Source organism: Corapipo altera, unplaced genomic scaffold (genome assembly GCF_003945725.1).
Source record: "Corapipo altera isolate COAL_440 unplaced genomic scaffold, ASM394572v1 61148, whole genome shotgun sequence".
Taxonomy (NCBI): domain Eukaryota; kingdom Metazoa; phylum Chordata; class Aves; order Passeriformes; family Pipridae; genus Corapipo; species Corapipo altera.
In genome coordinates this window covers 1,271,569-1,287,783 of record NW_020884978.1, presented here as the reverse complement: position 1 = coordinate 1,287,783, position 16,215 = coordinate 1,271,569, and the positions used below count along the sequence as shown (strand labels likewise).

Sequence of the window (16,215 nt, the reverse complement as noted above, 5' to 3'; positions counted from 1 at the left end):
CCTGCTGCAGGAAAAGTAGAAAGGTGTAATGGACTGTTGAAGACAACTCTAAAGGCACTAGGTGAGGGAACTTAAAAAAATTGGGATAAGAACTTAGCCCAGGTCACCTGGCTAGTCAACACTAGAGGCTCTGTCAACCGAGCTGGTCCTGCCCAAGCAGAATCCCTCCACACTGTAGATGGAGACAAAGTTCCAGCGATCCATCTAAAAGGTATGTTAGGTAAGGTCGTTTGGATCACTCCTCCCTCAGGCCAAGACAAACCCATTTGTGGGATTGTTTTTGCTCAAGGGCCCGGAAATACCTGGTGGGTTATGAGGAAGGATGGAGAGATCCAATGTGTGCCTCAAGGAAACCTAGCCCTGGGGAAAAACTAATTCTATGCCTTAAGTTGTGTTTTACAGGAGACCAGACACCAGACGAAAAAGACCCAAACAAAGCTGATGCTGGTATCCAAGGATGTCCGATGATGAGACAGCCCAAACTGATGAGCCAGCCCTAAACCAGGACTGTGATTGCGACGAAAGGGCCAAGAATCCAAACCGAGCTGCTGTTGGTGCTGATCTTCAAGAACAGACGACAGCCTCGAAATGAACATGGACTATATGTATATATGTATATGTATATGCGTGGGATATAGATGAACACAATATACAGATGTTACGTAAAGAAATAGTATGGAATAAGGGGTGGAGAATGTGATGGTTTCACTCTAGGCCTTCCTGGAGACCAGCTTGTAACCAGGAAGGAACTAGGAAGGTGATCACGGAAGTATTCCTTTATGTAACTTGAGGTATAAATAAAGTCAGCAGGTGGGACCTCGCTCTCTTCCTTTCCGGCGAGGTTCGAGAACAGTGGGTCCCTGTCTCGGTCTGGCTTATCTGGAGTTGAGACCTACAGAGACTGATGTTATCTGCCACGCGTGAGGGGAGAGTACTGGGCCGTGTCCAACCATCCTGCTTCTCATCCAGGGAAGTGGTGAGATTTTGCTAGTTCTTCAGTTTGCTGGTTACCAGGTTTTTAGATTGTGTAGACTTGTTTGGTTTTTGTCCCTTTTTGTCCTATTTTGTCCTTTTCCCTTCTCCCTCCCCCTCCTCCCTTTTAGGGAGTTATTTAGGATTTCTGGAGTTATAGTATATAATATTCTCATTGTATATATCTGTCTTATATGTAAAATATATATTTTTTGCTATAGCTTTGGCTACTTAAGTCGTTTTTTTTCTTCCCTCTCTGGGAAGTAGGTCCTTGTTGTCAAGTTTCGGGGACTTGGCGGGAAGCCAGTTCAAAACTTGCACACCATCTTTTCCAAATAGCCATAGAAAATAGTCAAGTCACCTGACACTTTTAAGCCTTCCTCACATATCTGTAAAATGAGGAAACAATATTTCTCTTGTTAGTTTATTGCTGGTAAAACCTCAAAGTGTCCTTAGCTGAATATTACTGAGATGCAAACTATTATGCCACTATATCAGTGTCAGTTCCATTAATTCCCAGGTATTTTGTCATTTTAATGGACCTTTAACCAAGTAATAAACTAGAGATGGAAGTGTCTTTCAAATTACCTTGTTCTGGAATTGTCTTGCAAACAGTTCTTTCACAGTCACTTTTGTTTCAATTATATTAAAGGTAAGAATTTAAGTTCAAATTCAAAACAAAACAATCAGTTGAATTCTTCTCAGACACAAATGAATAAAATACTAAGAATGGGTTTATAATTCAACTTTGGGTTCCTTCTTTAAATTAAATTATCTGAAATCACTGCTTAAACATATAATCCACCCACCTAAATCATAGGACTAGGATTTTGACATATAACTTTCTGCTAAAATGAAGGGAAATTCATGCTTAAGTGCTCTGCTTGACTTTGAAAATTTTACCTTTTATATTAAAACTTATCACAGTATTTACATAACAGCCTGAAACAGCTCTAGTTGTAACTGTAAATTTAGAATAAATGATGCATATATTAAAAATTTGGGCACAACTTTTCAAACATCTCCTACTATGTCCTCATAAATAGCCGTGAATACAAATTAGAGTAGGTAGGTGAGCTGATATCACCTTCAACTCAACAAAACAGATATCCAGTTGCCATAATTTCCACTTGCAGTTTATTTGCCAGCAGTTAGTTGGGGGGATACTGCCTAAAAATGTTCTTTGAAGGGTGAATACTGCAGCAGTGACATTACTTTCCATAAGGCTGATGTTTTTTCCTTCTGAAAGAATGAAATTAGACCTCAGGTCTTAAAACCAATCCTGTAGTGGAAGGAGAATGGAATATATGATCCAATAAATCCTATGATTTTTACTTACAATCTAATTGCCAGCCAAATAGAAATTTTTCTTTAAAATCAAATCTGATTTTTTCATTACATCAAAAAATTACTTGAAATGTGACTCTTCAAGAGGAACACAGTTTTATTTTTGCACTTTACTGATGCAGTCTCTGCTTGAGCACTGTTCTTGTGGTAACCACATAAAGCATTCCTGTTCAAAGATTGTTATTGTCAAGAAGATGAATTATAAAGGAACTTTACATTGTAAACTCTGCAGATTTTATTTACAAAGGTGTCAGGAGCAGAAGAACTGTGACTCTCTCTGCTTGTCATGGGATAAATAAGAGGATCTTCAGAGCTCTTAGCTTTATTCAATTTGTTTAGATACAATTTGACTGTGAACATTGATTCGATGCGAGATCGGTTATGGATTTTTAGGTGGGTACATAAACAGTGGGGAGTAATAGATGGCTCTAAAGTGAGTACAAGGTTGCAATTCACTTGGGATGCTGCATAGATCACACAAGTCCAACTGTATAAACAGGCTGGATCAAGGGCAGATGGGTCTGAAACTCCAGCAGAAGTGCTTTCTCCTTCCAGCAACAAAATATTGCTTGATCTCTCCTCCCATGGTGGAACATCATGACAGGTCATATTTGTGTGCTAGAGGGTCTCGATTCATAGCCTCTCATTACTTAAAGCTTAGTTTCCCACCCATATCACCCCAAACAGTGAAAGTCTAATCTGCTGAGTAACGGAATCACCAAATACAAGCTAATTTGTTGGCTAAGATGCCAGAGCATGAGACTGACACAATACTTTGCTCTGTAACTGTGTGGTTTCTACTACAACATGATGTCTTTTCCTCAGTCATATGCCACCTAACCAGTCTGCTATTTCCCTGGACACATGGTCTTTGCCTTCATGCCTGCCTAAAAAGTACTAGTTTGCTGAAGGTGTGCTACAAAACAGGTGCAGTTAATGTCCAAGTAGAAAACATGATCCTAAGCTCTCCTCCCACATTATTATGATTAAACTTAGCCCTGAAAATTCTTCTTTCTTTCAGGGAGAAATACCCTGAAGAGTCATTTAATTGGAAGCCCAAACCCAGTGTGGGTTTCTCTAGGCAACTTAAGGTCAACATAAAAGTCAGAGGGAATAAATTGCTAGTATGGTGGTAAAATGAGAAGATCCAACTTGAAAAGAACACTCAACATTTTTTGCCCAGAGAATAATGTTTTAGTAACAGTGGAAGTTCCCCCTGCACTTCTCTGCCAACTGCAATTATAAAGTATTTCTTCTGGATATCTCCAATGGTACTGTTGCAAAGATGGATGGTGCTCAGTGCAGAAGATGAAGAAAGAGGCAAGGGAGGGTGGAATTTATCTCATATTCCAGTCACCTAAAAATTATACATCTAATTGTGCTGGTTTAAAAGTAAACCGTCAGGAGAAATGAACCCAACTCAAGAGATTACAAGTCAGAGTTACAATTTACTAATGATGCCTTAAGCCCCTAATGTTTTTTATTTTTCTAATACTTGTAAGTTTTATAAGTAGTGGAAGTAGACTCTAAAAGCAGCATCCCTTACATCCCTTTCCCTGTAGTACCCTTGTTTACACATTCCTTAACCCTCTTACCCCATTCTATGCTCCCTATATCACTCCTACCCCTGAATCCAGTAGAAATGTTTAGTCTTTTGTCAAGGCAAGGTCTAGATTGTTGGCAGAACAGCATATCAGGGCCTGAACAACAAAATGAAGTCAAGAACTGGGTGACTATGTACCCTTTGTGCTCTGAAGAAGATGAAGATGGGATGAACAGAGGGTCCCAAAATACACCCCAGACCCATTTTCAGGGGGTGGACCCGGGGCGGTCCAGAGCAAAGGCCACAGGGTGGACACATTTGGGATTGGATGGATGGTATTATAAAATGTAACATCTGGGGCACAGAGACGCGCATGTCGTAAAATCTTTGCCTTGGCATAATAAACCCTTTCTTATCTCACCCCTAATTAACTGCTCCAGGAGATTTTTTTCAGCACCATAAATCCCACAGCATCACTAAAAAGATTACAATAAATACAATGATACAGGGAAAACTGATTTTAACTCACAAAGACAGATATATGACCCAGCACCCTGGGACAAGAACAGAAAGATCTTTGTTAACCCCTGTGCTGAGTACCATGTGGTCCCCCTGGGTGCAAAGTAAAAGGGAAAGGAAACCTGTTGTTCAGGATGATGGTTGCAGTTCTGTCGAAGTAATGATCACAGTCTTGTCGAGAGTGGCAGTGGCAGTCCTGTTGAAGTTCTGGTCCTCCTCTGGATCCAACAAGTAGTACCAGAAGTACCAAAACCCGAAGATTACATGGGCTCAGGTTCAGGTGAGAATGCCCAGTACCCCCCCCCCAGGGTGGGGAGTTTCACAATGGGTGATTTAACTCTGTGAGTCATGGGATATTTTTGGAGTCTTTGATGGTCTAGGTCGTTGCTGCTGCCTATTATGCCAGTCCAGTGTGGCCCATTAGCAGAGATGACTCCTCAGGCTGGGTGTGAAGGTGCTAATGCCTCCCTGGAGGGGAATTATCACAGCTGAGTCATTGGTGTGAAGACAAAGAAACACTCCCCTGTCTCACAGGGTTCTTTAGCACCCAACTTGTAGCTTGAGGTTTCAGGTGTGCCCTGGGCAGCTGCTGCAAACGATCCATTTATTAACAGTCCATCAGAAATGACAGAGAGAGTGTAGAATACACAGTTTTGGTTATACCCACATAGTGATAAACTGATCCCGGCCCCTGTAACTGGGACACTAATCTTAAGCAGTCATCTAGTCTGCCTCCATAAGGAGAGGAAACTGTCATGTTGATTCAAATCTTTGGTCATATCTCCAAGACGATCTTAACTGCAAACTAAGTCATTTCAGGCTGAAAAATCATTACACTGCAATTTTCACTGAGCATCAAGATGGATGAGATTTCATCTGAAATCTCTGGAATAAAGTATTGCTTCCTTAGGCTTTTGAGCCATGTAGGTACCATGTATTATATCAGGCTTTGACATTTCATAACTCATACAAGATAGTCCAAACTGATGCCTTAAGCCCCTATTAGTTTTTTATTTTTCTAATTTTTGTAAGCTTTATAAGTTTTATAAGTAGTAGAAGTAGATTTTAAAAGCAGCAGCCCTCATTCCCTTACCCTGTAGCACAAGTAGTTTACACATTCCTTAACCCTCTTACCCCATTCCATGCACCCCATATCAATCCTACCCCCGAATCCAGTAGAAATGTTTGGTCTCTTGTCAAGGCAAGACCTATACTGTTTAGAGAACACTCATATCTAGGTCTGAACAACAGAACAGAGTCAAGAACTAGGTGACTATGTACCCTTTGTACTCTGAGGATGATGAGAATGATGAAGTAGGGGGTCCTGAAATACACCCCAGACCCAATTCTCAGGGGGTGGACCCAGGGCGGACCAGAGCAAAGGCTACAGGGTGGACACACTTGGGATTGAGCAGATAGTATTATAAAATGCAACATCTCAGGCACAGCTGGCTCGCGTCTTGTAACATCTATTACCTTGGCACAATTAAACCCTTTCCTTGTCTCACCCTCAATTAACTGCTCCTGAGTTATTTTTTTTAGCATCAACATTTTACGGCATCAGCTGGTGGCCCGTACGGGAAAATCAGAGACCTGAGGCTACTCCAGATTGGAAGCTTTCATCCTGCAGGAATTCTTCATCAGCTGGCATTTTTGGAGAATTCCCGCAGTGATCTAGGGAAGCCCCAGATCCACAGAACACTGCAAGGAGCACGGAGGTGAGTTAAGAAAAGGGTGCATAAGTGTCATGGTTTGAAATACCCCAAAATCCTAATTCCCTAGCTCCATTCCCCTCCCACATCTCAACCCAATGTGAGATGGTTTTTTCCAGACAAAACACACCAGACTCAGAATGGGGGAAAGGGAATATATTACAATGACTGTACAAATAAATATCATAATACATTATACACAAAATCACAACTATCTCTACCATGACATATAGTATTTACAATGGATCAGATCTCTTCTCCCCTCCAAATAAAAGTCCAGGAGGAAAAGAAGAACAGATCCCTTCCAGTCTCAAAGCAGGAATCTCTTCTAAGGCAACAGGTCTCCTCATCTCATGCATGCAGTAGCTGTGGCTGGCTTTCTGCCAGAACTCACGAGGGAGGTATCCAAGCTCCCTCGGCCCCTTGATGCAGGTAAAGGGGTCTTCCTCCGTGGACTACGTCACCCCAGACAAAGGTTGTTCCACCACGGTCATATCACGAGCACAGGGGGTTTCGTGACAGTCTGGTATCTCCAGGAGATTCAAGCTCCTTGCAAGGCCTCTGTGCCCTGTCTCAGGCTGCAAGCTTCTTTGTAGCTTGCAGCAAGGGAGGGCCCCCAAGGCCAACCTCCCGCACCGTCCTGGCTGAGCTCTCAGGACGACTGAGCTTCTCAGCTCCTCTCTGCAAGTGCTGTAGCACTCCAAGGCTCCTCTCCTTAGTAGGAGTCCATGTCCCTCCTTTCCTGGAGGTCTCAAAGGAGTTTTGGGGGGTCTGGTATCAGTTCTTACCCCCAGAACTCTGTAGCTCTGCTACTAGCTTCTGCTGCTTCTCCGGTTCAGTTCTTATCTGTCCTGGCTCTTAGCCAGAGTCTCCAGACGCTGCGTCTACTGCTACTCCTGCCCACGATGGAGAGAAAAACATCTCCCAGCATAACTACAGACACTTAGTCCAGTCTAACACTGTTCCAAGTCTCTGCAGTCCCCCAACCAGGGCTGGGGGGCCCCAGAGACCCCAAGGGGCTCCGGGTCCCTCTCCTCGTGGCTCTACAACATGGCCACCTCACCTACTACCCAAACTACAACTCCTCTCTTCCGTTTGCTTGTGGTATGTTTACATTTCTGCAGGAGCGCCCATTGGACAGGACTTCAAAACTTCCAGGGGTTTCCACCCCTTGGGGTCTACCACTTTTCTTAGCCTCTGGGGGAAAACAAGATCCAAACCACTACAATAAGGAAAAAGGTACCTGGTTTGGTTAACAGCTGTGGAATTTTTGTGTTTCCGGGAGATAGGGAACACGGGTTTTTGTGTTTCTGGGAGATGGGGAACATGGGATACTGGAAACTTAAGACTTGGGTCCATAATAGTCACTTTCCAGTTGGCGAAAGGGTGTTTCGCCGATCCAGATCAGAGCGGTTTCAACTTAGGGCTGTGCTCTGACTCTGTGAGGAACCAGATGGGGCTCTGGAACCAGGTTGGTTCGTTAGTAGTTAAGTAGTTAAGAGGTTACAGTAACAGTTTTGTAACCCTAAGGCAACAAGTTTGAATCCTAGTATGGTTGTGGTTTGTTTGTGTTTTGTAATCATGGGTTGTGTGGATTCAAAGTTTAAGATTCCTAAAGAATCCCCCCTGAGTTTGGTTTTGAAACATTGGAAGATGTTAACTGGTTCTGAGACAACTTTGAAAAAGGAAGAACTGTGTAGGCTGTCTGTAAATGCTTGGCCCTTGTTTGGACAAATGAGAGGGGTGACTTGGCCGGAATTTGGTCCGTTTGAACTGAACACAGTGTTTCGATTAATCTCGCTTCTTCATGTAGAACAGAGGTGGCAGGAAATTCGATATGCGGAGTTGTTTTTGTTTCTATTAACATCCCCTGGATTGAGAAGGAGATAAGAAAAACGAAAGCTCAGGAAGGGCAGAAAAATCAGAAATGGAGTTAGAAAAAGGGGAAAAAGGTCGAGTTAAGACTACCCCTGTCCCATGGATTTTATTTAAAAACACGGGGAGCGATGATTTAAATATGTTAATGTCACCTGATGGAAGAGAAAACAACCCAGGGGAGCCAGAGCTGCAGGAGTAGCAGTCCCTGGACTGGTTCCTGCTGAACAGGTGGGAGCTGGGCAGGCAGTGGCCGCACAGGGAGGAATTAGGCAAATTAAGGCCTCCGCAGGAGTTGGCTCGGGGTCGGCGGGAGCGAGTGCTGTCGGTGTAGCCGGTTGTAGCACTAAACCTGCATTATATGGGAAAACTGTTGTTTAAACATGTCTTAAAATGGCTTTTGGTGGTCTCTTTGCAAACACATGCTTCTTCTTCCCAACACCCCCCACAGTAGTGTTATCTCAGGAATGTCCTGGGAAGGTGTCCTGAGGTGTTTTTCATTGGCCCTTGTTAACCCCTTCCTGTGATTGGGTGTTCCTGTAAGCCCCTTGAGACTTCTAATTGGTTACTCTGTGAATCCTCCTAAACCCTATAAATGTAACATCCCCAACAATAAACTCTCTCTTGCCTCCTCTCCACGCCCAGTGTGCTGTCTCTGTGCCGACCATGGAGCCACGTGTGTGGGGGGAGGGGAAGGCACCTCTCCCCTCCAGGCTCAGGGTCAGAAGAAACCCCTGAAGAAACCCCTGGAGTTCCCTTTCCCCATCCTTCAAGACGTCGGAATGGTTCCTCAGATGGAGATGGAACTAGAACTGGGCCGCCCCACATCGTGGGTGGGGAAAGGGATCCAGAGCTGGTAGAACAGAGGCTGTCAGTTTGGCCGGAGTAAGCACAGTGGTGCAGATAAGATCTGTAAGGTCCGCTTTTGTTGAAGCTGCTTTTAGCGCGGCAGGGCTGAGGGGGAGTTATGCAGATGCTGCAGGGCTAGCTAGCTCAGAAATAATATCTAGTTTGGTCGCAACAGGAGTAACAGCAGGAGAGGCTCCTGGCCCCAGGGGGGCAATGAAAGCGGGACCTCCCCTGCCTGTTCCAGTGAGCGTGGAAGGAGCAGCCCGCAGCCTTGCAGCTGCCGGTAGCTTTGGTAACAGCAGAGGTGAGTGCAGGAGTAGCAGAACAAGTAAGAGCTAAAATTGATAATTGTATCAGTGACGGGACAAGAACTGTGAAATCTGAAAGGTCGACTTTTACTAGAGTTGCTTTTGGTGTGGAAACAAGGGAGATTTTAGAGATCGCAGTGAAAGCGCCGCCGGAACTGACCAGTGCAGCGATGGCAGCAGGCGTAAGAGTCGCTGACTCTGACGGTGGCAGTAAGGTGAAGGCGTTGGCCCCAGGAGGGGTGACAGCCCCAAGTGTAAGTGTGTTTGTGAGACTGAGTAGCCCAGCACCGCAGACTGGTGCTGAAGCACATAAGAGCTATAAAAACGGAGCTGCATGCCCCGAGTGCAAGAGAGACCCCAAAGTTTGCTGCGAACACAGCAGACTGTACTGCTGTAGGGGCAAAGACAAAAGAAATAAGCTGGTTTAAAATGTATGAGGTCAGACAAAAGACAAGTGAGTCGCCCACAGACTTTTTGAACAGGTTGAAAGATGTCATCAGGAAATATACTGACATTAACATAGAGTCAGATCTGGGAAAGAAACACCTGGTATACTTGTTTGTGGGACAGTCCACAAATGATATAAAAAGAGAAAACTGCAAAAGGCAGGTGGCAATGAAAGAGATATTGATGAATTATTAGATATAACTTGGACAGTGTATCAGAATAGAGAACAGAAAGCAAGTACGGTGGGCAGTGAAGTGATTGTAAGAACAGCCGTTGCTGTGGCAACGGAACTCCCAACTTAGAGTGCAGAGGAAGTTTATGGAACGGTTGTTACCACGGCGACAGAACTAGCTGGCGCAGGGGAAAGAAAGGTGTTGCCTGTTTCTGGTACTGTGAAAATGAGTATAACAGGGTAAAACCAAGCAAAGTTTGTCCCAGCTATACTAACAGGCGAGAAAGGAGGAGAAGACCCGGGGACAGAGAGAGCGAGGCTCGAGCAGGGAGCGATCCTGAAGTCTAAGACCGTGGCAAGCACAGTAAGGCAGGGACAGGTAAAGCTAGTCCCAGTCGTTACTTTAACTGATGAGGAGGCTTTAGATCCTGCTAGTGTAATCCAAGCAGGGACGGCAAATGCGACTGCTGCGAAAGCTATAAAACCGTTCGGCGCAGCAGCATGAGAGAAGGCTGGGGCCACTGACTTTGCGGAGGTGACGGGACCCAGCCCTACCCCTACTATTTTGAGAACCGCCCCAGGTATGACAAACGCGACCAGAGATCGAGTTGTAGCAAAGGCACCGGGAGCTATGAGAAAGGCAAAGGCAAAGAGAATAAATGAGAGTGTAGAACCTCCCCTGCCCGTACTGGTTGGCGTGGGGGGGGTGACTCCTTCCCCTGTAACAACTAATCCCACGCAAGCAACTGCAGTGGGTGTAAGTGTTGTGGAAATTTTAAAACCACCCGACGACTTTACGGTTGTCATAGCAATAAGGATGCCTGCTCCCATAACAAGCGGAGCAAGGCCGAGGGCGAGAGCGACCAGTGCCCAGCCTACCCCAATGTGTAAGAAAGGAAGGGGGAAATCATGTGATGGTCGCAGATGCCACCACCACTCTGTGAGCGCAGGGGCAGCGTTGACCATCGGCACAGACAGAATAAGTCCAAACGCGAGACAGTTAGAGTCTAAGTTTAGTACAAGAGCTGCTGCTGCTTCTGCAGGCGGAGTGGAGGCCGCAGCGGGTGCAAGGGCAAATCACTTCCTAACTGTGGCCAACACAAATGAAACTACTCATAACACCTTGGCAACTGCAAGCAGGAGACCGGTTAAAAGTACAGAAGCTGCAGGAAAACCTAAAGCAGTGTCTGTAACTGGAGTCCCAGCCCAGCCTAACACAGGACCCTCTGGTTCTGCCATTAGGGGCAGAGATGGAGCTGTCTCTCCCCCTCCAGTTCTCCCAAGCCTCCACAATCCGTACCCTCCCACCAGACCGAAAAGGGGGGGACAAAATCAGTGTGAATTTCCAACGAACACAAAAACTAAAACCCGCCAATGCAATATATACAATAGGTGAAAAGTTAACGTCAAAATTTGTAAAGAGAGAAGACACTAAAAATTATCTAGATCTGAAAGAGAAAAAACTAATTTGTCCTCAAAAACAAAACTAAAAAATAGAAACTCTCTATTAACCCCTGCGTCCCCTGTCTCCTAAAACTGTCACAGGCTCATAACCTGTGAAGGAATATTTCTACCCTAACTCGGTAAGGGGGGAATACTGTTTTATTTCAAGTATAAACTAATAATGTGTCAGAAGTTAACTGTTTACAGATAGTTTGTTCCACCAAGCAGACCTGAAAGCTATACCATCAAAATTCAAGGGTAGAAAAGAGAGTTTACCGACTATGGAAAAAAGGGTTGGCTACTCAGGAAGAGTTTAGGAATATAGTTAGGTCATGTAGAAAGAAAATTAGAGAGACAAAGGCACAATTTGAACTCAATCTTGCCACTTCTGTTAAGGATAACAAAAAGTCTTTCTACAGATACATCAATAGCAAAAGAAGGGGCAAAGAAAACCTCCATTCTTTATTGGACATGGAGGGAACATAATCACCAAAGATGAGGAAAAGGTTGAGGTACTTAACACCTTCTTTGCCTCAGTTTTCAACAGTAAGACAGGTTGTCCTGAGGACAACTGGCTTCTGGAGCTTGTAGACAGAGATAAGAAGCTGAATTGCCCCCCTGTAATCCAGGAACAAACAGTTTGTGATCTGCTGAGTCATTTGGATCTTCATAAGTCTATGGGACCAGATGGGATCCACCCAAGGGTGATGAGGGAGCTTGCCAAGCCATTCTCCATCATCTACCAACAGTCCTGGCTCACTGGGGAGGTCCCAGATGATTGGAAGTTGGTGAATGTCACGCCAATCCACAAAAAGGGTAGGAAGGAGGACCTGGGAAACTACAGGCTTGTCAGCCTGACCTCAGTGCCTTGCAAGGTTATGGAGCAGATCATGCTAAGTGCAATCATACAGCACTTACAGGATGGACAAGGGATCAGACCCAGCCAGCACAGGTTTAGGAAGGGCAGATCTCCTTTTATCATCAGGTGACCTGCCTGGTGGATGAAGGGAAGGCTGTGGATGTGGTCTACCTGGACTTAGGCAAAGCCTTTGACACCATATCCCATAGCATTCTCCTGAAAAAGCTGGCAGCCCGCAACTTGGACAGGTGCACTCTCTTCTGGGTTAGGAACTGGTTGGAGGGCCAAGTCCAGAGTGGTGGTGAATGGTGCTGCATCCAGTTGGCGGCTGGTCACTAGTAGTGTCCCCCAGGGATCAGTGTTGGGCCCAGTTCTGTTTTTTGGGGGGAGATGGCAGGCCCATGGAACCCCCGGGCCCCCTGGAAGTAGAGGAGTTTGAGGCGTTAAAGGGAGTAAGACTGTTCCCTTGAGAAAAGTAGAGATAACTGCACGTTCCCATGGAAACAGCCCTGAGTGCTGGACAATGCAAGGTCAGAGCTGCTTGACAAACTGCAGGTGTTGCATTCCTGGATGTTTTGTAAGAACATGTTTGTAGTGTATGTGTGGGAAAGTGGAAGTTGGCACTAATAAAAAAGTTACCTGCTTGGCGTAGCAGGCAGACATCTCTCTGGTTCTTCATCCTAGTGTGTCTCTTCATCCTAGTGTGTGTGTGTCACGTGTCTTTCTTCCCCCACAGGACCAAGGCCTTTCAACAGATACCCAGCGACACTGTTTAATATCTTTATTGATGATTTAGATGAGGGGATTGAGTCCACCATTAGCAAATTTACAGATGACACTAAGTTGGGGGGGAGTGTCAATCAACTGGAAGGCAGGATGGCTCTGCAGAGGGACCTGGACAGGTTGGAGAGTTGGGTTGATTCCAATGGGATAAGATTCAACAAGGCCAAGTGCCCGGTCCTGCACTTTGGCCACAACAACCCCATGCAGCACTACAGGCTGGGGACAGAGTGGCTGGAGAGTAGCCAGGCAGAAAAGGACCTGGGAGTCTGGATTGACAGGAAGTTGAACATGAGCCAGCAGTGTGCCCAGGTGGTCAAGAAGGCCAATGGCATCCTGTCCTGTATCAGGAACAGTGTGGCCAGCAGGTCCAGGAAAGTGATTCTTCCCCTGTACTCAGCGCTGGTGAGGCCACACCTCGAGTACTGTGTCCATGTCTGAGTCCCTCAGTTCAGGAAGGATGTCGAGGTACTGGAGCAGGTCCAGCGAAGAGCAACGAGGCTGGTGAAGGGACTCGAACACAAGTCCTATGAGGAGAGGTTGAGGGAGTTGGGGTTGTTTAACCTGGTGCATTCGTGCTTAATTAGATGCTGCTATTTTTTTGGTCTTTGGTTGGTCCAACCACCTGTGAAAGTTTATGCTTTTCCTGACCAGTTATGAGGAAACAAGCACTGATAAACTAGAACTTCATCCTTGAAGGGAGCATCTTGTATAAACTATAGTTAAATGCTATCTTACTATTGGTTGATGGCTTTCCAAGGGCATTTGAAGAAGAAAGTGAAGAGGAGGGTGATGAAGTACGCCCCCAGACACATTTAGAAAAGACCCCCTGAGGTATAGCACGCAAGCGTGGGGAAATTGCGAAGTACCCACGTATGTGCAGAAGAGATGTCACTTGCATAACAAGGGGAGGGACTGAGAGCCTCTAGCTGGGCAGTGATGGCTACACCTGCCCGAGTAGACGTCACCAATTAATTGTATAAAAAGCAGATGGCTCATGCTGGGGTGGAATGCAAGATTCACATCAAAAGATAATGTTGCCTTTTGCGAGGACGCCCACCATCTTGTGAGCCTGCCAGCACTCCGAGAATGCAGCTTCTTCTGTGGGTAATTCTAGGCATTCTGGGTCGGTAAGATAACTTCATAAGCAACACCTGGGTGACTGGGGGAGCCATACTGAGGGGTTATTTTTCTCCTCCTTCCTCTCTCTCGGGTTTTTCGTTTTGTTGGTCACCTCTTGGTAATAAATATTGTTTGTGTTGCGCTTTCAACAGTGTATGGTTTCAGTTTCAGCATCCTTCCCTGCTACACCTGGAAAAGAGGAGGCTCAGGGGAGACCTCATCACTCTCTACAAATACCTGAAAGGAGGTTGTAGCTAGGTGGGATTGGTCTCTTCTCCCAGGCAACTATCAGTAAGACAAGAGGGTATAGTCTTAAGCTCTGCCAGGGGAGGTTTAGGTTAGATATTAGGAAGAAATTCTTTACAGAGAGGATAATCAGGCATTGGAATGGGCTGCCCAGGGAAGTGGTGGGTTCTCTGTCCCTGGAGGTTTTTAAGATGAGACTGGATGTGGCGCTTAGTGCCATGGTCTAGTAACCAAGGTGTTAGTGGATCAAGGGTTAGACTTGATCTCAGAGGTCTTTTCCAACCTGGCGGATTCTATGATTTTATGATTCTATGATTCAATACTAGTCTGAGTTCCCCAAATTCCAGTATCCCTCCTGTCACTCCCCTGAGCACACAGGAAGTGGATGGCACAGTGGATGCCATTTTGGTATCTGTATTAGGAAAAAAACCCCACAAAAATGTACCCCAGGGCTACAGGGATATGTTGCCCAGTGAAGATCAGGATCAAGCACTGCAACATGAATGACTCTGCCCGTTCTAGACACTCATAGCTCTTGGCTGTGTGAACACAAGCCATCCTGCAACAAGCAGTTCAGAGTCATAGACTCTCTGATTTGGCCCACGAAACCAGTATAAACATGCCCCAAATTTTGCTTGCTGCGATGTTCCATGCTAGCTCAATGTCACCTAAAACTGATGAATTTGATCAGGCTGTGACCTAATGAAGTGGGCCCTTTTCAACACCTCAGGAGATATTAGCAGCTTCTCATGCATTTGTGAGCCATGATGGACTGCCAAGGGCTTTCAATCACTGAACACAAGCAAAACCATATGCTTATGTGTTTCATCATAGAATCACAGAATGTTTTGGGTCAGAAGGGACCTTAAAGATCATCTAGTTCCAACCCCCCTGCCATGGGCAGGGACACCTTCCACTAGACCAGGCTGAGCATAGCCCCACCCAACCTGGTCTTGAACACTTCCAGGGATGGGGCAACTGTCCCAAACACGCTGTCCAGATTTAGATATACACTCAGTTTCTCTGGGATGTAGGTTCTTCAGATGAAACAGACTGAGCCATTCCCTGGGGCTTAGACACATCCAGTTTGTTCTCATGGGGACTTAAGTTGACTCATGGATAGTCTAAATCACATTCATTGACTTCTTCAAACTGTGCAGCATCTCAGAAAAAAAAGAAAAAAACCCCAGGAGTCCTGAACCTGGGCTTGAGCCTGATTTATTACCATTTTTACCTGCTAGGGGTTTCTTTGATCTCAGCAAGACTATCTCCAGATTACCAGCAGAGAAGGAGAATTTGGGTCAATGCATGCTCTACCAACTCTTAAACATAAGAGTGACTCCTATTAGCGTTTTAGCAGTTTGTCTCTTTATGCAAGAACTTGCACAGCTGACTTGGCTAAACTTTCAATGAGCATGTTTCTAGTGTGGAAGGAAATGTTAAGCACTGCTTATTGTTACTTAGAATTGCACATCCAAATGCCATAACTCCATCCGGAGTTCCCAGACATCTAGCTACATTACTATGTGCCACGGCACACTATATCATAAATAAGATCTTCCTTACCACCTACTTTAGGCATCATGTTCATGATGCAGTATAGGAGCCAAAGAATGCTGGGTTTGAAAAATGCATGCAATTGCTTCAGATTGCAATGAATTGTTTTAAGAGGAGATCAAGCAACAACCATCAAAGGTAGGGAGGCCATGCAGAGCGACCTCGACAAATTAGAGAACTGGGCAATCACCAACCAGATGAAGTTCAACAAGGGCAAGTGCCAGATTCTGCAACTGGGATAGGGCAACCCTGGATGTACGTACAGACTGGAGAATGAGAGGTTGGAAAGTAGTGCTGCAGAAAGGGACCTGGGGGTCCTGGTTGATGACAAGTTGAATATGAGTCAGAAGTGCCCTGGCAGCCAGGAGGACCAACCATGTCCTGGGATGCATCAGGCAAAGCATCGCCAGCTGGTCAAGGGAGGTGATTGTCCTGCTCCACTCTGCACTGGGGCGGCCTCCTCT

At 45.5% G+C, this 16,215-nt stretch overlaps 1 protein-coding gene across 1 annotated transcript in view; it reads right to left on the bottom strand.

Annotated features, from left to right (window-relative positions):
- LOC113957790 (SET-binding protein-like) overlaps positions 1-16,215 on the bottom strand; it is a 515,694-nt gene that overhangs the window by 110,781 nt on the left and 388,698 nt on the right. Inside the window, exon 5 of the mRNA XM_027665561.1 lies at positions 16,200-16,211. Within this exon, the coding sequence (XP_027521362.1) occupies positions 16,200-16,211 (12 nt within the window). The remainder of the gene's footprint in view (positions 1-16,199; positions 16,212-16,215) is intronic.